The sequence below is a fragment of the Manis javanica genome, chromosome 6 (assembly GCF_040802235.1).
Source record: "Manis javanica isolate MJ-LG chromosome 6, MJ_LKY, whole genome shotgun sequence".
Taxonomy (NCBI): domain Eukaryota; kingdom Metazoa; phylum Chordata; class Mammalia; order Pholidota; family Manidae; genus Manis; species Manis javanica.
Genome location: NC_133161.1, coordinates 105921632 through 105945310, shown reverse-complemented (window position 1 = coordinate 105945310; position 23679 = coordinate 105921632). Strand labels below are relative to the sequence as shown.

General features: G+C 45.3%; 1 protein-coding gene across 15 annotated transcripts in view; it reads right to left on the bottom strand.

The window, feature by feature from the left end:
• The window catches only part of LOC108400750 (dedicator of cytokinesis protein 1-like), a 436037-nt gene that overhangs the window by 373487 nt on the left and 38871 nt on the right, over nt 1-23679 (bottom strand). For 12 of the 15 annotated variants that reach the window (XR_012132450.1, XR_012132455.1, XR_012132454.1 and 9 more), the window contains 3 exons: nt 22689-22808; nt 17941-18071; nt 12544-12648 (listed from right to left, as the gene is read on the bottom strand). The exons of 2 other annotated variants lie outside the window; for them this stretch is intronic. Coding sequence is in view for 2 of the 13 variants with exons in the window: in XM_073239166.1 (XP_073095267.1) it covers nt 22746-22808 (63 nt within the window). In the remaining 11 variants the exon portion in view is untranslated. The remainder of the gene's footprint in view (nt 1-12543; nt 12649-17940; nt 18072-22688; nt 22809-23679) is intronic. One more of the 15 variants, XM_073239167.1, reaches the window with a different exon arrangement.

Below are 23679 nucleotides of genomic sequence, written 5' to 3'. Positions count from 1 at the left end.
CACCCCTCTTTCCCACACTTTAGAGCAGCCTCAGCTAGGATGGCACCGTCACCTGGTGCACAGTGGGGGGTGGAGCATCAGGAAGGCTGCAGGGCCCTGGTCACCCCTGTCCGAAATGAATGAACGGCCATGCTCAGGGGTCACCCACCTTCCCTTGTTAGTCCTAGAGAAGGAGCTCTGGAATGAATTAAAGAGGGCCTTGAGTGTGGTGTGGGGTAAAATTGCAGTATTTCAAGAATCTCTCCCCTGGCATTAGTCTCTTTACATACACCGCTCAGCTTCTCGCAGACTCTGGGGGAAGGTGTGGAGAGAGGCTGTTCTCTCCTCCTGTTGTGTAACTGGTCTGGCACCTGTCTGTAGCCAGGGACCTGTTCTCAAAGTTTCTCCTGAAAGGGGAGGGTGGGGCAGAGAGCCCACCGAGGAGGAGAGTGAGAGCAGCAGCCCAAAGGGACAAACGGAGCCAGCCTCACTGTGAGCGATAAACATGTTTCTACCATTGATGCTGAGAGTCTAGCCTTTCAGTCACACTGGTTTATTCATCCCGGGCCAGGAACACTGTCCCCCCACAGCTTCACCATGTAGTTATTATCTGACAGCTGTACACTGTGAATCTCTGGGAGTGAAGATTTGAAAAGTTGGTATTGGAGGAAGGAGGTGCCCATGAATGTGCAGAGAACAAGGAGACCCCTGGGGTCCTCCTGCCATCTGCAGAAGGAAAAGATAAGAGCTCAGTGGCTCATCCCAGCCCCACCCTGGGGTCTCCACACTGCTCCAGCTCTGAGATCACAGGCCTAGCTAAGCCATTGGCTCACAGGCAGGGGAACAAACATCCAGGAGGAAAGCAAATCAGAGCAAGTTCATCCCTTGACAAAGTATTCCAAGCTTGCCCATCAATCCTTGAATTCTCTTCATTCTAGAAAAGATAGTTACACATAGGTGGGGGCACTGCACATGGACCCAGGAGGGAGACGTAGCACAGATGGTGATGCTGATAGAGCAGCAACAGGAAGGGGAAACCCCTTTGCCCTCTCAGCTCAGGCTTCCACACCATGCAGTACAGCCAGAAGTGCAGAGGTGGGATGCACACAGGGATCGAACAGACCACACAGAGAAAGTTCTCCAGAGACCTCTCACACAGACACCTTCCACAGAGGCCACGTGTCTCCCAGAGACCTTAAACCTCACACAGGGCCCTCACGGTGCATCACAGATCCTTAGACAGAAACCTCATGCAGATTTCCCACAGAGATCTGTCAGCAAACCTCACAAAGCCTTCACTTAGACCTCATCTATAGAGCCCCCCCAGATACCTCACATGGCTTCACAGAAACCTCATCCAGGGGTGGAATACGGAGACGCACTATCGCACAGAAAGTCAGAACACAATGTGCACAGAGACTTGCGTCCATTATTTCGAATCCACTGCCAAGACCTGCTTCAGAAATGGGAACCTCCCCAGCAAACTGCAGATCCCTAAGATGCTCCGACGACAGCACGGCACTCAGTACGGCTCTCTGCTTGGGAGAAATGGCTGGGAATTTTTGTTCTTCTGTAATGTCATTGCATCTGAACAAAACTGCAGATTCCATGTGTAGAGTTGCAAAATGAATTGTTTCACAGGTCTTCATTCACTTGCAAAGCACAACTTTTTTTTTTTTTTTTGAGAGGGCATCTCTCCTATTTGTTGATCAAATGGTTGTTAACAACAGTAAAACTCTGTATAGGGGAGTCAATGCTCAATGCACAATCATTAATCCATCTCAAGCCTAAAATCTCGTCAGTCTCCAATCTTCTGAAGCATAATGAACAAGTTTTTAGATGGTGAACGAATTCTTACATAGTGAATAAATTCTTACATGGTGAACAGTACAAGGGCATTCATCACAGAAACTTTTGGTTTTGATCACGCATTATGAACTATAAACAATCAGGTCAAATATGAATATTCGTTTGATTTTTTTACTTGATTTATATGTTGATCCCACATTTCTCCCTTTATTATTATTATTATTATTATTTTTAATAAAATGCTGAAGTGGTAGGTACATGCAAGATAAAAGTAGAAAACATAGTTTAGTGGGGTAAGAGGGCAAATGTAGATGATCAGGTGTGTGCCTATGGAGTAAGTATTAATCCAAGCTAGACAAGGGCAGCAAAACATCCATGGATGCAGAAGATTTCTCCCAAAGCAGGGGGGGTGAGGTTCTGAGCCTCACCTCTGTTGATCCCCAATTTCTCACCTGATGGCCCCCCTGTGACTGTGCCTGTCTTAGGTTGTTCCTCCCTTGAGGAATCTTACCCGTCTCTGGCTAACCAGTCATCTTCCGGGGCCATACAGGGAAATGTAAAATTGGTAAGTGAGAGAGAAGCCATATTGTTTGCAAAGGTTAGCTTTTTACTTCTTTACAGATTTATGCCCTGCGGCTTCTATGCCCAGCACTTGTCTCGAGGTATCTTTACCACCTGGAGGAATTATGATACTCGGTAAATTCGATATGAGTCATGAATTCTATTTAAGGGTTGTAATTAGGAAGGAAGAAGAAAAGCTATAGATGTAGCATATGAAGGAAACATGGGAGGATTGATTATTTCTTTGACATATCTTCTTGTATAGTACTTTAAGTATGTATAGGTTTTAAACTACTAATTTGTACACACATATTAACATAATAGGAATACGGTGACATAAACAAAGCAAATCTATAATTACCATCCATCTCCAGTGAAGCCAAGAAAACCATTTAGGCACCCTAGGCATTTGTGAAAATTTGTCTATGGTATGATGGATATTGTCCAACTGTACTTGAACAGTTTGAGAGAAATCAGACAAATTGAAGCAGCCCATTTCTGGGGACTGTTCACATCGCATATGTTCTTTTAACCATAGATAGTCTATAGTCATAAGATTTTGGAGTGCTACAACTTGCACCCCTCCAAACTCCTGGTTGAGTTTCAACAGTACAGATCTGGTCAAATTCATTGTCTTACTGTATGCACATGCCAGCCTAGACATCTCCGTCCTCATTCCAATGGCAAGTCCAGGAAAAGGTGGGGTGGATGCAGCCACAACCGCAGCATCGCCCAGATCCCTGTGGAGGCTGTTTGTTGATCATCCCCCTGGCACAAGTCCTCCAGAGAGTGCTGATGCGGGAAGCTCCTCCTCATATCGTATCTTAGTTCATTTTCTGGGTATCCAAGCTAGGCCTTGATCTTCTGCATAGAAACAAACAGACCCTATGCCCACACTTTGACATGCACTCTATACCAATGTGCAGAACTCATTGGAGGTCAACACACGAACTGCTTTTTTTTTTTTATTATTAAGAGAAAGGAATATTATCAGAAAAGAGTACCTCCATAGCGGATCATCTGACACCCTTTAAGTGATCAACATGAAGGATATTTAAAGCATGCGTTGATCTTTGATTTACCAATAGTTTTATCCTATCAAGGAGTAATCCCCCTGTTCTTTCTTTTTTTTTTTAATCTTTAATCTACACTTACATGAACAATACTATGTTTACTATGCTCTCCCCTATATCAGGTCCCCCCTAACAACCACATTACGGTTACTGTCCATCAGCTAAGCCAAATGTTGTAGAATCACTACTTGTCCTCTCTGTGTTGTGCAGCCCACCCCCCCCTTTCTCCCTCCCCCCCATGCATGCTAATCTTAATACCCCCCTTCTTCTTCCCCCCACTTATCCCTCCCTGCCCACCCAACCTCCCCAGTTCCTTTCCCTTTGGTACCTGTTAGTCCATTTTTGGGTTCTGTAATTCCGCTGCTGTTTTGTTCCTTCAGTTTTTCCTTTGTTTTTATAGTCCTCAGATGAGTGAAATAATTTGGTATTTCTCTTTCTCTGCTTGGCTTATTTCACTGAGCATAATACTCTCCAGCTCCATCCATGTTGCTGCAAATGGTTGGATTTTTCCACTTCTTATGGCTGAGTAGTATTCCATTGTGTATATGTACCACATCTTCTTTATCCATTCATCTACCGATGGACATTAAGGTTGCTTCCAATTCTTGGCTATTGTAAATAGTGCTGCAATAAACATAGGGGTGCATCTGTCTTTCTCAAACTTGATTGCTGCGTTCTTAGGGTAAATTCCTAGGAGTGGAATTCCTGGGTCAAATGGTAGGTCTGTATTGAGCATTTTGATGAACCTCCATACTGTTTTCCACAAACCTCCATACTACATTCACACCAGCAGTGTAGGAGGGTACCCCTTTCTCCACAGCCTCGCCAACATTTGTTGTTGTTTGTCTTTTGGATGGCAGCTATCCTTACTGGTGTGAGGTGATACCTCATTGTAGTTTTAATTTGCATTTCTCTGATAATTAGTGATGTGGAGCATCTTTTCATGTGTCTCTTGGCCATCTGTATTTCTTTTTTAGAGAACTGTCTGTTCAGTTCCTCTGCCCATTTTTTAATTGGGTTATTTGTTTTTTGTTTGTTGAGGCGTGTGAGCTCTTTATATATTCTGGAGGTCAGGCCTTTATCGGATGTGTCATTTTCAAATATATTCTCCCATACTGTAGGGTTCCTTTTTGTTCTATTGATGATGTCTTTCGCTGTACCGAAGCTTTTCAGCTTAATGTAGTCCCACTTGCTTATTTTTGCTGTTGTTTTCCTTGCCCGGGGAGATATGTTCAAGAAGAGGTCACTCATGTTTATGTCTAAGAGGTTTTTGCCTATGTTTTTTCCAAGAGTTTAATGGTTTCATGACTTACATTCAGGTCTTTGATCCATTTTGAGTTTACCTTTGTATATGGGGTTAGACAATGGTCCACTTTCATTCTCCTACATGTAGCTGCCCAGTTTTGCCAGCACCATCTGTTGAAGAGACTGTCATTTTGCCATTATATGTCCTAGGCTCCTTTATCAAATATTAATTGACCATATTTGTTTGGGTTAATACCTGGAGTCTCTAATCTGTTCCACTGGTCTGTGGCTCTGTTCTTGTGCCAGTACCAAATTGTCTTGATTACTATGGCTTTGTAATAGAGCTTGAAGTTGGGGAGTGAGATCCCCCCTACTTTATTCTTCTTTTTCAGGATTGCTTTAGCTATTTGGTGTCTTTGGTGTTTCCATATGAATTTTTGAATTATTTGTTCCAATTCATTGAAGAATGTTGCTGGTAATTTTAGAGGGATTGCATCAAATCTGTATATTACTTTGGGCAGGATGGCCATTTTGACGATATTAATTCTTCCTAGCCATGAGCATGGGATGAGTTTCCATTTATTAGTGTCCCCTTTAATTTGGCTTAAGAGTGACTTGTAGTTTTCAGTGTATAAGTCTTTCACTTCTTTGGTTAGGTTTATTCCTAGGTATTTTATTCTTTTTGATGCAATGGTGAATGGAATTGTTTTCCTGATTTCTCTTTCTATTGATTCATTGTTAGTGTATAGGAAAGCTACAGATTTCTGTGTGTTAATTTTGTATCCTGCAACTTTGCTGTATTCCGATATCAGTTCTAGTACTTTTGGAGTGGAGTCTTTAGGGTTTTTTATGTACAGTATCATATCATCTGCAAAAAGTGACAGTTTAACTTCTTCTTTACCAATCTGGATTCCTTGTATTTCTTTGTTTTGTCTGATTCCCGTGGCTAGGACCTCCAGTACTATGTTAAATAACAGTGGGGAGAGTGCACATCCCTGTCTGGTTCCCGATCTCAGAGGAAATGCTTTCAGCTTCTCGCTGTTCAGTATAATGCTGGCTGTGGGTTTATCATATATGGCCTTTATTATGTTGAGGTACTTGCCCTCTATTCCCATTTTGCTGGGAGTTTTTATCATGAATGGATGTTGAATTTTGTCAAATGCTTTTTCAGCATCTATGGAGCTGATCATGTGGTTTCTGTCTTTCTTTTTGGTGATGTGGTGGATGATGTTGATGGATTTTCGAATGTTGTACCATCCTTGCATCCCTGGGATGAATCCCACTTGGTCATGGTGTATGATCCTTCTGATATACTGTTGAATTCTATTTGCTAATATTTTATTGAGTGTTTTTGCATCTACATGCATTAGGGATATTGGTGTGTAATTTTCTTTTTTGGTGGGTCTTTGCCTGGTTTTGCTATTAGGGTGATGTTGGCTTCATAGAATGAGTTTGGGAGTATTCCCTACTCTTCTATTTTTTGGAACACTTTAAGGAGAATGGGTATTATGTCTTCCCGGTGTGTCTGATAAAATTCCGAGGTAAATCCATCTGGCCCCGGGGTTTTGTTATTGGGTAGTTTTTGGTTACCATTTCAATTTCTTTGCTCATAATAGGTTTGTTTAACTTTTGTGTTTCTTCCTTTGTCAGTCTTGGGAGGTTGTATTTTTCTAGGCAGTTGTCCATTTTTTCTAGGTTTTCCAGCTTGTTGGCATATAGGTTTTCATAGTAGTCTTTAATAATTCCTTGTATTTCTGTGGAGTCTGTCGTGATTTTTCCATTCTAATTTCTGATTCTGTTCATTTGTGTTGATTCTCTTTTTCTCTTAATAAGTTTGGTTAGAGGCTTATCTACTTTGTTTATTTTCTCAAAGAACCAGCTCTTGGTTTCGTTGATTTTTGCTATTGTTTTATTCTTCTCAATTTTGTTTATTTCTTCTCTGATCTTTATTATGTCCCTCCTTCTGCTGACTTTAGGCCTCATTTGTTCTTCTTTTTCCAGTTTCGATAATTGTGATGTTAGACTATTCATTTGGGATTGTTCTTCCTTCTTCAAGTGTGCCTGGATTGCTATATACTTTCCTCTTAAGACTGCTTTCGCTGCGTCCCACAGAAGTTGGGGCTTAGTGTTGTTGTTGTCATTTGTTTCAATATATTCCTTGATCTCTGTTTTGATTTGTTCATTGATCCATTGATTATTTAGAAGCATGTTGTTAAGCCTCCATGTGTTTGTGAGCCTTTTTGTTTTCTTTGTAGAATTTATTTCTACCTTTATACCTTTGTGGTCTGAAAAATTGGTTGGTAGAATTTCAATATTTTGGAATTTACTGAGGGTCTTTTTGTGAGCTAGTATGTGGTCTATTCTGGAGAATGTTCCATGTGCACTTGAGAAGAATGTATATCCTGTTGCTTTTGGATGTAGAGTTCTATAGATGTCTGTTAGGTCCATCTATTCTAGTGCGCTGTTCAATGCCTGTGGGTCCTTACTTATTTTCTGCCCGGTGGATCTATCCTTTGGGGTGAGCGGTGTGTTTAAGTCTCCTAAGATGAATGCGTTGCAGTCTATTTCCCTCTTTAGTTCTGTTAGTATTTGTTTCACAAGTGCTGGCGCTCCTGTGTTGGGTGCATATATATTTAGAATGGTTATATCCTCTTGTTGGACTGAGCCCTTTATCATTATGCAGTGTCTTTCTTTATCTCTTGTTACTTTCTTTGTTTTGAACTCTATTTTGTCTGATATTAGTACTGCAACCCCTGCTTTCTTCTCACTGTTGTTTGCCTGAAATATGTTTTTCCATCCCTTGAGTTTTAGTCTGTGCTTGTCTTTAGGTTTGAGGTGAGTTTCTTGTAAGCAGCATATAGATGGGTCTTGCTTTTTTATCCATTCTATTACTCTATGTCTTTTGATTGGTGCATTAAGTCCATTTACATTTAGGGTGACTATTGAGAGATATGTACTTATTGCCATTGCAGGCTTTAGATTCGTGGTTACCAAAGGTTCAAGGTTAGCTTCTTTAGTATCTTACTGCCTAACTTAGCTCGCTTATTGAGCTGTTATATACACTGTCTGGAGATTCTTTTCTTCTCTCCCTTCTTATTCCTCCTCCTCCATTCTTCATATGTTGGGTGTTTTGTTCTGTGCTCTTTTTAGGAGTGCTCCCATCTAGAGCAGTCCCTGTAAGATGCCCTGTAGAGGTGGTTTGTGGGAAGCAAATTCCCTCAGCTTTTGCTTGTCTGGGAATTGCTTTATCCCGCCATCATATTTAAATGATAGTCGTGCTGGATACAGTATCCTTGGTTCAAGGCCCTTCTGTTTCATTGCATTAAGTATATCATGCCATTCTCTTCTGGCCTGTAGGGTTTCTGTCGAGAAGTCTGATGTTAGCCTGATGGGTTTTCCTTTATAGGTGACCTTTTTCTCTCTAGCTGCCTTTAAAACTCTTTCCTTGTCCTTGATCTTTGCCATTTTAATTATTATGTGTCTTGGTGTTGTCCTCCTTGGATCCTTTCTGTTGGGGGTTCTGTGTATTTCCGTGGTCTGTTCGATTATGTCCTCCCCTAGTTTGGGGAAGTTTTCAGCAATTATTTCTTCAAAGAGACTTTCTATTCCTTTTCCTCTTTCTTCTCCTTCTGGTACCCCTATGAGTATTATTCCTTTTGGATTGGTCACATAGTTCTTTTAGTGTTGTTTCATTCCTGGAGATCCTTTTATCTCTCTCTATGTCAGCTTCTATACGTTCCTGTTCTCTGGCTTCTATTCCTTCTATGGCCTCTTGCATCTTATCCATTCTGCTTATAAATCCTTCCAGGGATTGTTTCACTTTTGTGATCTCCTTCCTGACATCTGTGATCTCCCTCCAGACTTCATCCCATTGCTCTTGCATTTTTCTCTGCATCTCTGTCAGCATATTTATGATTTTTATTTTGAATTCTTTTTCAGGAGGACTGGTTAGGTCTGTCTCCTTCTCAGGTGTTGTCTCTGTGATCTTTGTCTGCCTGTAGTTTTGCCTTTTCATGGTGATAGAGATACTTTGCAGAGCTGGTACGAGTGACAGCTGGAAGAGCTTTCCTTCTTGTTGGTTTGTGGCCTTCCTCTCCTGGGAGAATAGCAACCTCTAGTGGCTTATGCTTGGCAGCTGTGCACAGACAGGGTTCTGCTACCTGCCCGGTTGCTATGGAGTTTATATCTGCTGTTGCTGTGGGTGTGACCTGGCTGGGGCTCCTCCTCCAAAATGGTGGAGCCCCATTGGAGGGGGACCAGCCGGGAGGCTATTTATCTCTGTAATGGGCCTCTGTGCTCCCTGTTGCCCACGGGGTTAGAGTACCCAGAGATCCCCAGATATCCTGCCTCTGGGCTAAGTGTCCTGTCCTGCCCCTTTAAGACTTCCAAAAAGCACTCTCCAAACCAAAACAACAACAGCAACAACGAAAGAGAAAAAAAAAAAAAAAAGGAAAGAACGTGTGATATTCTTTGTCCCCAGGTGCTGGTCTCAGGCACCCACTCACCGGCCTTACTGCCCTGTTTCCCTGGTATTGGGGTCCCAAAAAGCACTCGCCAAAAAAAAGAAAAAAACTGCTGCAGTTTCTTTCCACCTGCCGGGAGCCGGGGGGAGGGGCACTCGGGTCCCGCGGGGCTGGGGCTTGTATCTTACCCCCTTTGCGAGGCACTGGGTTCTCGCAGGTGTAGATGTGGTCTGGATGTTGTCCTGTGTCTGCTGGTCTCTATTTTACGAAGTTGTCTTTGTTATATTTTCATAATTCTATGTGGTTTTGGGAGGAGAGCTCCTCTGCTCCTCTCACGCCGCCATCTTGGCTCTGCCCCCGGGGAAGTTCTCATTCTAAGATGTAACAGGTCTGATTACATGGAGACGGATTTAACCAGTGTGTTCTGAGTGCCAGCTGAGTCATACAGAGATGGCAGTGGGTGGTGGGGTACCACTGCTGGTTCCTGAAGCCTACTGCCCACACCCCCAGCTGTTTTGCCCCGTCACAGGGCTGTGTGAACCTACATGAAACTGTAATAAGGAAATGACAATGAACAGAAGCCACAGGACCTGAAAAAGAGGATGCTGGGAGCTGACGCTTCCCCTCCTGGGGCTTGGCTGCACGGACATATCTATCGTTGTAATCAGGGACACTAGGCATAAGGCTCCAGGCTTGCTGGTCACGGGTGAGGTGCCGCCCTGTCATCTGTCATGAGCCTGGGCAGATGCCAGAGAGGAGAGACAGAGGAAACAGCATTTCACTGCATATTTTTACTTTCATCTCCTAGAGATTCAGCTCCAAGTCACATTAAACTTGGTCTAATTAATGAATTCTCAAAAGATAAAGAGGGATCCTATGGTACTCAATTTATCACCTTCTCTACTTCCCAACTTATTCTCAGTTCCTGTAAATCACTAAGGAAGGAACAGTTTAAGAATTGAGTATTTTTTACACTTTGTGCTTAGGTATGTCTAAAAGTACCCATTTTGGAAGAAAAACATCCTCTTTATCTAAAAAAAATAATGTCAAACAGAAACCAAAGTAATATGTAGTCTTAAGAAGAAATATAAATACACAGTGTGGGCATATTTTTAGGCTATATGAAGCCAAACATTTCAGAAATTCAGGAAGATTTAATGTATCAGTCTCCTATGAAACTCCCATGCATTTATTATGCTTTATACTAGAAGACATAATAATAAAAATGTACATAAAGGCTTTACTAGAAAAACACCGGTGAGTTATAGATGAAAACACTAATAACCATTTTCCAAACATGTCAATTACTTTGCATTCTGAAGTCATCCCTTCAAACATGAAAACAAGGAGGAAATGTCCATAGAGTCAAGGTTATTTATTCCCTGTAAGAACCATAAACATCCATATGAATGCCAAAGAGAGAGAGAGACCAGTGTCTAAGGACAATAAAGCAAAGGGACAGGTGACGAGCGCTTGGACGCTGCTCTCTCTGCTCTGCATTAAGGAGTTAAACCTTCCACCCACTTTTTTGTAACTGCTGACCTCACTGTCAGATTGACCCGACAGGTGATCTCTGAAGCATAATAAATATATTGCTATAGCCCCACAAAATTATTCAGGTGTGGCAGGAAAGTCAGTTCAACATAAATCAAGCCTGTTAAACCCTTTACTCATATTTTGCATTCTGTCCTTTGATGGTGGAGAGGACCCAGGGGGGTCCTGGAGTCCACATCCTGTGTACCCTCCCAGCACATCCCTGGCTTCAACTGGTTCAGAGAATGCAAAATGCCTGCCCCGCTGGCGCCTCAGGATGCCAGGACAGAGCTGTAGTCAGAGGCCTTAAGTCATGGCACTGTCCACTCTGACATCTCAGCACAGCCCAGGCCAGCCATGACCTAGGGCCAGTCTGTATCTTCCTTGGAGACACGTACCCACGGGGTACACACACAGATTCACAACTGATCATTAAAGCCTTCAACAACATCAAGTGACTTCGACTCCAAGCTCATTATACCCTTTGGCTTGGTTTTTTAAATTTAAAATAAAGTTAATTAAAAATTCTCCCTAATTTAGGGCTTCTAACAGAACATCCTCTATTCACTTTTTGTAAAGGAAGACTTTCTCCAGAATCTGTGTTTCTGATCAACTGTTGTCTTGAACGTTGACTGCCACAGCTGCACAATGAAAGTGATAGTGTCAGGGAGAGATGGACCAGTGGTGACAGGACAGGGCCAGATGCCCCAGTCACTCAGGCAGGACCCTGAGCGAGCGGATCAACCAAGCAGTCACCTCTCAGGAACAGGCCAGCCCTGTGAGGGTCACTTGCTGACGTCAATAGAGATGGCAGGTTCTCACCCAGTAAGCCCTTCCGGGGCCAGCACAAAGGCTGTCTCCTATCCTAGGGTGTCCGGGGGTCAGAAACACCGGGGCCAAAGGAACAACCCTCTGGGGCTAGGAGAAGGCCCTAACTGGATCTAACTGCCCAAAGGCTGTGCCCAGGCAGCATTTATTTACACAGTTTCTCCTCTGGTCCGGTGAGTATTGAGGGAAATGGGTGTTTGGCTGATGAGCACAGCACTTTTTCAATCATGTGTCAAATGGTAGACACCTGTCTAAGAGACAAATGAAGTGAGATATAGAATTTTCAGCACTGTGGCCATAAAAATCCATTTCTGATTTCTCATGTAATTAAAAATATGTATGTTCATAGCGGTATTATTCACAATAGCCGAAACCATCCTAATGTTCACTGAAGGATGAATGGATAAATAAAATGTGGTCCACTTGTACAGAGGAATATTATTCAGTCATAAAAAGGCATGCGGTTCTGACACAGGCTACAACATGGATGCAGCTTGAAGACGCTGTGCCAAGAGGAATGAGCCAGACACACAAAGACAGACCCTGCAGGCTTCCGCTTATAAATAAGAGGTCCCTAGAGTATGTAGATTCAATGAGACAGAAGGGAGAATGGTGGCTGACAGGGACTGCAGAAGGGAAGAAGGGATGATTGGCGTTGGGGACAGAATTCCAGTTTGGGAAGATGAGAAGTTCTGGAGACGGATGGTGGCAATAGTTGTGTACGGTGTCAATGTGTCAATGTATTTAACACCACTGAACTCGACACTTAAAAATGGTTAAGTTGGTAAAGTTTGTGTTACATATACTTGATCACAATTTTTAAGACACACATAAATCTCTGAAGGAGAGTTCTCTTTAGGAAAAAATCAGATGGCAAATCAAAGAAAACATAATCAGTCCCTGTCTGGCACCCTAAGCTAACCCAGAGCTATAGAGAACAGAGAGTCAGGCTTTGACCCAAGGCTGCTAAGTCCAAATCCCTCCCTAGAATGGGCAGGGGATTGCTGCCTGGGAAGCACCCTCGGCTCAGGTTAAACAGGATCAAAACTTACCCGAAGGAACATGGGGAACCTTTCTCTGTAGTAGCCAACAGCAAAATAGTCAGGCTTGGGTCTTAGCACTTTGACAATGTTTTCATAAAATTGAGCCTGTTTTCTCTGAAAGGAAGAAAGAAAATGCATTTCAGGTTTAAATAGCATATCTAGGCATCTGTTCCACAGGCTCCTTCCATGGGGCCTCCCACGCTCTGGCAAGGAAGTAGGGTTGGGAGGGGGTGCTGGGGCGAGCACCCGAGCCTGTGTCACACGTCCCCTTGCCTGGCACACAGCAGGGGCTCCAACCCAAACTGCCACATTCAGCAGCCGGCTGTAACGTACTCATGCTCCCAGTAACCAAAGAGGTGCCACAGAAATATTTGTCCTTCTGATTAAATGGCTGGTCTTTAGTATTCCTTAAGTGACATCGGTCAGACACTAGGATACATTTAAGAAGAATTTAAAAGGGTGGAATTCTGCCCTAAGTTACTGATAAACATCGTAGCATTATCAAGGTGATTTGCTACATAAAGAAAGGTTTTGGAAGAGAAGAAAGTAATTTTAAGCCAGCAGAGCTTCTGTAGCAGGAGAAAGGTCTGGGCTTCCATCCAGCCACCCCCTTCTTATAGATGAGGAGAGACTCTGAGAGACCCATGAGGGTCAAGAGCACTGTACACATGGGGTCAGAAGATGTTCACATACAAACGTTCATGGACTTTAGTAAGTCTTAGAGTTTGGTTACACAAGCTTAGTTGGGGATAAAAAGTGAATACTTGTGGGCCAGCATCTACCAGCAACTACATCAAAACCATCCTCCTGGACAAGATGAGGCTTTGAAGAGAATCCCAAAACTAAAATGGAACAGGAAATTCCAGAAAAATAAGTTTAGTTTAGCTTGCATTCAGTAAAAAGACCGACCAGCAATTCACTGAGTTGTTCATAATCAAACATTTCATTTTCATACTGTTCAGCAAGTTCCTTGCCCAGAGCAATGGCTTTTTCCCACATCGGTGAGGAAAAAGAGAAAAAAGAGGAAGAGAAAAGCAAATCTGAATCGCGTGATCAGAGAGGGAAACAGTGTTACAACTGTTCATAATACAGTAATTTGGAAATAGGCTTGCTTACTCTGAAAGCATGATGCAAATAATGTTGGAAAAACACAAATATTTTCTAGAGGCTCATGTCGTTTGTCTCCTGTCTGGGTGCCAGTTGACTGAACTGGTCAACGGCTGGTTCATCTGTCATGCTGGCCTCTGCAAAGGGTCAGGGCCGTTTGCTGGCCCGGGCCTCCCTCTGCTGCTGGTCACAGTCGCGCAGCCCATCTGTCAAGCAGCCATGGAGCCGGGACAAGCAGCTGCAGGGTGGCAAGAGGCTAGGAGAGGCATGGAGGAAGGAACCACGGGCCTGATTTTGCCCCTTTCCCAAACACTCCCATTTAATAAGCAATGTTTCTACTGTCAGAAAGACCAGGATATATTTCAACTCTAACCTAAGGCTCACGAGACGTTCACTTTATGTGGGCAACTGCTGTGGCTTTCCCAATCAGGTAACTGACTTAAAAAATGCTGATAAATGATTTGTTGATACCTACATACAGCAGGCTTAAATTTTCCTTGGGAAAAATTAAGTGCTTTATGTGAGATTGTTCCCTATGGAGGAATCATCTCCTCCAGGAAGCCTTTTTCAGTGCTGCCCACCCTCCTCTCTTTGCTCCCACAATGACCCTGGATTCCCCTTCATCTAACCTGTAGTAGCAAAGCCCTGAAACTGGAGCGCTCTTCTGTCATTTCTCCTTGGAGGCTGTAAGTCCCTCAAGCCTAGGGACTAAGCATAATTAAAACCTCTGGACCGTAGCCTGGCCTGCTCAACAATGTTTGTTAACCAGAACCAAGGGTGTGGACTTAAATAAGCCCAGAATAGGAAAAGATTTCCAAGATAGGGCCTGTGCCCAGGAAGCGAGGTGGGCACAGTGCCCTTCCCACAGCCCACGCTGATCCTGTCCCAGACCCTCACCTATCTCCTCAATCCCACTGAAGCATTCAGAATCACCTCGTGTTCTGTGAATATCTTAATCTGTGGCTGCAGATCTTTCTCAGGTGTTTGCCAGGGCCCAACCTCACATCTCTAGGAAGGGGAGGTTTCTTGCACTTACTTAAATGTTTCTCATAAAGCTCCAGTGACCAACTGTTCCCTCAGAGTATTTCCATTTCAGAGGAAACATTACTTTCACCTGTGGTTCTCTTGCACCAGATTTTTCTTAAGTTTTCTGCGAGCTAATACGCATGCTTTCATCTGCCTAGAAATGTTAGGGCTTCTCATTCATTGCTGAGAAAAAGCTTAATCTGTTTTTATCCTAAATGACAGGTGAGATGCTTTAGATACATATCAAAAGTAATTTTTTTAAAAGACATGTAAGTCTTGAATAAATTTCTTATCCAACTCCTCCTGAGGTTCCATGGTTGTGTTTTCTATCAGATTTTCTATAAATACATACCTCCTACTTCCCCCAGCATTTTAAAGCATTCTGCATTAAGGAGATTTTCATCTACTTTTAATTGGATAGGGCTCTAAAGAGCAGAATAATTCATATTTCCAAGGTGAAACCTTGCTTACAAGGTTTACCACAGCCCTAAATGAAAAAGCATCAAGTCAATGCACAACTTTATTTTCCTACTTGAAATCCCTAATCCAGTTTATAGCCTTCTTGGTACCATGAATTCACTCGCAGCACAGAGCACATTCCTCCAGCCAGCTCTTTTCATCAGATGATCTCAGCTACACTCTCTTGCGACAATAATCTTTTCCCCAGCATGTGAACCTCCCGGTCTAGGGAAGTTCCACATCTTCATTTCATAAATAGAAAACTTTTTTTTCTGCTGAAACTCCTTCCTTAGTTCCAAGACTGTGGCTGCAGAGAACATACCAGCTATTGATTTCCTACAGAGAACTATAAGGTTGATGACTGAGCTGTTTGACAGGGTGACAACATTGATCTCCCAGGATGAGAGCAGTGGCAAATGAAAGAGAAGATGCCAGCCAGGACAGCCATCCTTGCTAAGAATTCTAGCTGGTGATGACTCACCAGGATATCAGTAGACCCCTCTGGTTTAATTTGCTTCTAGCTATAGGCAACTCACCAGTGACGACATTTTACAGGATGCCTGAATTTCAGCCATTCTGAAATTTATCTGTTTTCCTGGGCAGTTGTTGGGAAAAGAGTCATAGGCAACAATTCTCTGAATTTCCAGTGCCCCACACAGGTCCCTGATGCTTGAATGGTGTGGAAGAAGCCAGGCACTGGCTGAGGTCCCTCTGCACCAGAGCTGGCCCAGGCTGGCCCAGGACTAGCGTTAGGCTCCGAACCATCAGAGTTTCAGCCGGGAGTGCGGTGAGCAAGCCTCTCTCAAGTCTCTTCAGGATAAGGGGCTGGAGTCCCAGGAAAGATGTGTGTCATGAGGAGGACATGGTGACTCCAGAACTGTGGCCCAGCTGCAAGAGGCCCCAGCTACCCTCAGTGTTGCCTGCACCCTCTCCCTACAGAGTGGAGGTCCCTGCACACTCTCTAGGACCCTACCTGTCCTTGAGCCACATCCCATCCTCAGCCTCCCAGTGTGTTCAGCTGGCTGCCAATGATCCAATCAAAGGATGAACATTATTCTAAAGCCATTTCTGAGAGAGTCAGGCCTCCCTCCCCAGACCCGGTGGGTGCATTCTCTCTGGGGTCTGCAGCTCAAAGCTGCCCTGTCTCGTGGGAGCAATGCCCTCCTCTCCTGGATTGTGCACAAGACCGAGATAGTTGCCTGAGAAAGGTGGTCAGATGGGACTCCTCGTCCACAGGGAGCAAAGGACAATGGTGGCCAGGCTTAGAGGTCTTCACAGAAAGGCCGAAAGAAATGGGGCCTCAGAGGCAGTCCAGCACGCAAGGACTCACTGCCCATCAAAGTCATGTCCACCAATTTGGCTTCTGTTCCCCACAGCCAGCCATTCTTTGTCAAGACAGAAAACTGTGTGCTCTGTTCATCATGCTCTGGAAGAGAACACGAGGAAAGAAAAAATTTTCCAAAACAGAGACTTTGCATTTTTTCTTCAGGCCAGGACACGGGTGCTTCTGCAGGACCACGACAAGCCCAGGCCAGGCTGTAAAGGAGATGGGACCCATGTCGTCGCTCACTCCTTCACTCCGCAGGTGATTTTTGGTCGCCTATGATGAGAGCAGGCTCCGGAGAGCACGGGGCAGGGAGGAGAAACAGGAGCTGGGAGTTCACACCAGGGTACTGTGGAGGAAGGCAGTAGCTGCAGAGAGGATTCAGAGCAAGAGCTAACTTTGTGAAGATGGGAGAAATATTGGCATGGTTGTAGGTGAATGTGTATCAGCTGACAGGGAGCAAAACACTGCCGCTGTGGGAGAGGGAGGATGGACTGCATGGTGTCCCGGAATGAAGAGGGGTTCCAGGGCCCACAGGGATAGAAGTGGGGAGAGCCCACCCCTAGGAGAGGAGCAGCACAGAATATATAGGCACAGATGCAGACCCGTGGATGAGCGTGTAGAGGTCAAAGCTGAGTCTCACAGCCTGGGTAACTGCTTGATGGAAAGTCAATTACTTTTAAAAAGAATTAACACCTGGCAGGAATGGCGCCTAATCATTCAGAACCCCCTTGTAGGAAGTAAAATCTCACTGGATTTATCGGAAAGCTTCTCTGCGCTGCTCTGGCAGCTTTGCAGCCACGTGAGGGCGCTGCCCTCGCTCTGCTCCCAGTGCCGAGCTATGCTGAGTGCCCCCACCCCACACACAGCATTCACTCTTCTGACATTGACCCATTTAAGGGACGCTGTGATCAGCTGACTCTGGGTCTTGGAGACACATCACCTCCCTCCCTTCCTCGGCGCTGCTGCCACCGCCTTGCCCAGGGCCCCACTGTCTTGGGCCTGGACAACTGCCCCAGCTCCTGTGGGGTCTCTGGGCCCACTCCCCACACATACCCAGGTTTTCCGCCACCACACAGCTAGAAGTGCCCTCTGGAAAGAGGAAAATGAAGTCATTGTACCCATGGAGTGAATCATCTCTTCAAGATATACAAAACCATGGGCACACTGACTCCCAAGTTGTCCAGATCTGGATCTTTCAGGACTGCAACCTCCAGCCCCCCACCACGGACAGACTCCCCAACTTCCCCAGAAAAGTGAGATGGCGCTACCTGTGCTATTCCTCCTCTTTGGAATCCTGGCCCCTCCCAGCTATTCCTTGGGGCTGGCTAACCTTATCTTATTTTTCAGGAACCAGTTTCAATGTCACCTCCTCCATGAAGACCTCCCTTTCTCCCCAGAAGTAACCAGTTCTGTATCTGTTAAGTAGGTAGACCCTGCATGCACCACTGAGACAGACCAGGGCAGGGATTTGTGATTCGTCTACTTACATGTGAGCCTAGTGGGAGACCTGCATTCCCAAAGGCAGGCTTCTGTCTCCCCCACCCCTGTGTTGTTTTCCTGGGTGCAGATGGAGCCTGGCACACGGTAGGCATGTCAGTGGAAACTCTTGTGAAGGATCCTGCAGAGAGCGGGGACAAAGTGTGGATGACAACTTGATCAATTAATTTCCTCATGCTTTGATAATAAATTATTCTTTTCTGTAAGAGCAAATCATAATTAACATATATCTCTTTGGACACTCAGGCCAAATACTTGCTAATTGAAGACAGTCTGGCAAATACCAGGATTTTCAAAAATTTTGGAAAAGCTGAGAATAAACCAAGAAGAGGGTGTTATTTTGCTGGTACCCGCAATTCCTCTTACTTAACAGCACCTGGGTCTTTACAGGGAAACTCATCAGATGAGAAAGTTCCACCCCAAATACTTAGAAATGAAATCCAACCATTTCACCAAAAGCAGAAACTGGCCCCCAAGTCCCTATTTTTAGTTCACAAGATGATGCAAGATGCCTCATTTTTTGACTTGGGCACAAGGCAAAGTGCAAACTTTGTCAAGACAAGGTTATTTTAGGGAGAAAGGAAACAGCATTCCAGTTGACAGTAGTCACAGAGCTATCAGTTATGAACCCCTGTCAATGCTGTCAGGCTGTTCCCGGGTTCTAGAGGTGGTTTAATGCTGGTTAGTACCAACTTCCTCATTTGAAGTTTTCCTAATAGCGCGGTTTCTATTGCACGCTCACCCTCCATAGAGAAGCCTGGTAATTTCCAGTGACATACTCGGAGTAAGGGCTTAATTGAAAATGTTTAAGCCTCAGTGCAATACAGTAAGACAGTCAATTCAGAGCCTCTTCGGGAAAGGATGCTCGTCTGCCACGAGAAAACCTGACAGGTGGCTTTTGGGGCGATGCTCACACGGGAGGTAAAAACAGAAGGGAAGAGGATCTGGAGTAAGGAGCCCAAATCAAGTTTCAGTGACCTCAGTCACTCGTCTCACTCCTCAGCTTTCAGAAAAGGTACAAAGACGTTATTTCTCAGATCACTGCACACACCCACACGGCAGCAACAGCCCGGTCTCAGTCTTACTTCCTACATGAAAGTGACTCAGAATCTGGCACAAAGTGCCAAACTTTGATCTTCTGCTGTGACCTCTCCCCTCCACTGCCTGGTGAGATTTCCAGCATCCCAGGCAGATGGGACAGGAGCCTGTGTTCTCATGCCACACGGGCCTGCCTGTCCATGCCGTCCCCAAGCAAGAAAGAGAGTCAGCTATGAGAATGCAGGGCCAAGCCCACACTGAGATAGCTCTGTCTCCCGTCTGCCCTGGGCAGCCGTGGGGAGCTGCACTGTCTGGGAGAGGAGCGTGAATATTATCTTTCTCAGAACATATGTACTCAGGTGACTTCCATGGGCTTGAGAGCCCTTGATTTGACCCCGGACTTGCCCATCTGATTAAATGCCCTGACAGAGAGGCAAGCGCTGTCCCCACCACAGAGGTTCGTTGTGGCCGCGTGATTTGGCTGTAGCCAAAGATGGGAGCAGAAATGCACATGACATTTCTGGGCACAGCATGTAAGGGCTGGGCTGGCAACTCATCGTCCCCCTGGCTGCACTGTTGTGTGGTGGCAGCTCTGCTCCCCCTGGGTTCTGGGAGAGGAGGATGGACACATGGCATGAGTGAAAGACAAACTCCGCTTGCGTACAACCACTGAGATTCGAGTGATCAAAACTCAAGCATATTCCAGCCCATCCTGCCTGATACCAAAGATAAATAATAATTTTTTTTCCAGGATATTCAATGCTGGTTGGTGTTAAAATGATTTTCTTTTCTGCCTCAGAGCAAATTACTTAGATACTTCAAATTTCATTTGATGGCCTCTTCTCCCTCGCCTGTACTCACTCTCACTGTAGCTTGAGACAGATGAGAGGACTTGGTTTCTTTTTAATTTTCTTGTAGAAAAGTTACAGGTACTCAGAAATGGCCTTTCCACCTGGTTTGCCAATCTGGCTCTCACAGCTGCTGTGAAGACATCCTCAGAAACTGAATTACCTAGCATGCTCTTCTGACCCCAGGCAGCTGACTGACGGCTTCACCACAATCATCTCTGTGAACTGATGGCTTTGCCACAATCATCTCCATGTGTTTGCCACAATCATCTCTGTGAACTGATGGCTTTGCCACGATCATCTCCGTGCACTGATGGCTTCGCCACGATCATCTCCGTGTGTTTGCCACAATCATCTCTGTGAACTGATGGCTTTGCCACAATCATCTCCGTGTCTTCGCCAAACAGGGACTCGTGAGGACGCTCCTTCAGCATATTTCTCTTTTTGCCTGTAATACTCTATCACCAGAATTAGGTTTTTCAAAACCAGGACTGCTCAGTCCGGGTACCACCGGCCTTCTGGGCAGGGCACTTCTTGGTGCCGGGGACTGTCTGTCATGTCGGATACTGAGCAGCATCTTGGCCTCAACCCCTACATGCCAGCAGCGTCCCCTCCTCTGGTTATGACAACCTAAACTGCCTCCAGGGCTCCCAGCTGTGGTCCACTGCTCTAAACGAACATCCCCCCCAAGACGGGGATACCTTTGCTTAAAAAAGGCGGGGTCTTTGTTCTTCAATGTATTATTTATTGAAGGCCAATTGTTCTGCTCTCAGTGAGCATTTCCCATGTATCAGGAGTGGCTCTTAAATGCTGCGAATTCAGTCACTTGTGGGCTGGCCATTCTTTTGCTGATTTCCTTGGTCAGCCAAGTGCCCTCTGTGTTATAGGCCAGGCACTGCCCTGAGAATTAGACAGTGTGGAATAAACCTGCATGGCCTCTACCTACAGGGACTTGTTAAGGAAATATACATGCAAATCTATTGTTTGCAAATTGAGGTTAAGAGTTACCAAGGAAAAGAAGAGGACATGGAGCCAGGTGGGTGGGGGTGGGGGTGCAGATCGGAGAAGAGGAACATTTCAGCTGAGATGGGGAGGAACAAGCCAAGGACAGGGGCAGCGGAAGGTGCCTGGCAGAGGCAGGAAGGGCTGCTGTGTTTGAGGACCCAAAGGGGGTGGTTTGGTGGGAACACAGAGAGCGAGGGGGCAGAGGGTGAGATGTGGCTGGACAGGGCTCGGGGTCCCAGGATGTGCGGGGAGCCCAGAACGGCATCAGCAAAGGCACACGTCCCATTGGCCCTGAGGACCCTGGGCTTCCGGGGGTTCCCCCTCCTGTTCCACCCACTCCACAGCCCCTGGCCACCCTTCTCTAGAACCAGTAAGACCAGAAGTTATTATCATCAGATGGAATGGTTCAATCAGCCCTATTTCCAAGCAGTTTGCTGAGGAACAGGATTGCCATGGATAAGCTAATAACATTTTAGTAATTGGCCTTAGTGGTGAAAGCATCTCATTTTGGTGGAGAAATATATTCTGCTTCACTACAGGACCTGGTGTAATCCACAGGGTATTTCTGATCATTCCATCCATCCAAACGGCCCTCGGTGAACCCACATTGCTATTGTGAATGTTTTGAGTAGGGAATGAATGAAACATACATGACCTTTTCACCTGGGTTTGTGTCCCCAGCCACAAAAAGACAGACATCATCCTTTTTGGATATAGGTGGTATTTTGGGTAGTGCTGTGTCCCCTCAAAGATGTGTTCAACTCCTAACCCCTGGTATCTACAAATGTGACATTGGGAAATAGGGTCTTTGGATGTAATCAAGTTAATAGAGGTCATACAGGATTGAGTGGTCCCTAAATCCAAGCACTGGTGTTCACAAAAGAGGGAAATCTGGACACAGAGACACACACAGGGAGAGCACCATGGATGGCGGCGGACTGGGGTGATGCGTCTGCAAGCCAGAGGTGCCGAGGATTGCCGGCCACACCAGCAACTACGGGACAGGCACAGGACAGCCTCCCCTCAGTCATGCCCTCACAGAGTGGGGCCCTGACACGTGCTCATTTCAGGCTCATGGCCTCGGGAGGTGAGAGGGAACCCCTTTCTGTTGCTGAAAGCCACCCAGCTCTGGTACTTGATCACAGCAGCCATAGGCAACTAGCAGCACCTTCACAAAATCCCCTAGAATACTTCTCTCAAAATGAAAAAAAAGCAGCTACAGAGATGAGTTGAGAATCCTGATTAAGCCACAGGAGATCTGAAATCACTGCGGTGGTAGATTTTAAGAACTTCTGAAGCTCAAGTATCACCCTCTCTCTTTTGTTAACAGTTACCGCTTATCTGAATCACATGAACTACATGGATGAGATCCATTACCAGCTGGTTAAAACAGTGGCAGGTTTCCTTTCATCAGATGTCAATGGAATGAATAATTTTGCTTGAGCCAATGAACCTAGCAGCTGCCAAGATGGAGCAATACTGGTCTTACCATTGGGTTACTTTTTCAGCAACAACAGAAAAATGCAAACCATCAAAGGAAATCATTAGCTCTCAGTGCCCAGAAATGCCTCCAACAGTGCCCCAGACTTGGTTGTCTCTGGCAAAGACCATAAAAATACTGGTGCATTTTTAGTCCTTAGTTTCGGCAGAGCATCTATAAAAAGGCGACTGACTTCTTTTTGATCAGAGTGCTACTTAGCAGGGCCAACTGGTAGACCATGCATAAAACCTTCCAGGACACAATTTGTAACACGTTTCTGGTGCCACAGACATCATGTGTTAAAAATGTGTTTGTGATGCTGCAGGGAAGCCCACGAGAGGAGGCGCGGGACATGCCACCTTTTTACCTTGCCTTTGTCGAAGTAGTGGATGATTTCTTGGTAGAGGTGCTCTTTCAGCTGCCCTTAAGTTGTTGCCTGGTACTCATCCCGCTGGGTGAGGTGGGCCATGCACACATCCTCCGACCACTATGGCAGAAGCAAAGTGTGAGAGGCCAGGTGAGGATGCGTCCAACACTGCCACCTGCTGCCCTCAGATCAGCTCCGCATTTGGTGCACACGGGCCCTGATTCCAGGGACACTCAGGCTGCCAGGGCCTGGAAATGAGGGCAGGGCCTCTGTGCAAAGGCCCCAAGAGGAATGAAAGACAAGAGGGAGGCAGAGCTGTGGCCACATTCAGGCCGAAGAGAAACCTGGCGGGTTCTGGGAAGTACAGAATGGTCATTTTGCTGATAATGCCCTGTAACCTCTGAGATGCATTATGAACCATGTGATTTGTGGCTGTCTCAAGTGGGGCACCCCGGGGCTCTGGCCTCAGTCCCGTGCTGCTCGTGATTTTAACAGCAAGGAGACACATGGTTCTCACATGAGTCCTGAAACATGGGGCTAGATGGGCGCTCAAGCTCCTTACAGTCAGGGCTGTGCCTTTATGCCGCTGGCGTCAGGCACAATACCTGTCCCCTGGCAGGGCTCAGCCAGTATGTGGTTATTTTATGACAAAAGATTCTATTTGAGGCTTTTTAGTTAATGAACAAAAATATATTTGTCACACTGAGGAGAAATTTTCATAGCAATACAAATAGTATTCTTTAGTGAGTTGGTTTACCAGTGTGAATTCACATTTACAGAAATATCAAAACATATTTAAGAAACATTGCAAAACGTAATGCTGTACAAGACATTGAGAGAGATTATAAAGCATTCACCATTTAACTGTAAAATTCAGAGCCCTGATGGAAAAGATAATGCAATCGGGCCATTTGATTTGAGTCTGAAACGCCTCCTGTGGTCTGTGACAGACCCATCTGTACTCAGTAATTTCGATGAGTGAACAAATGAT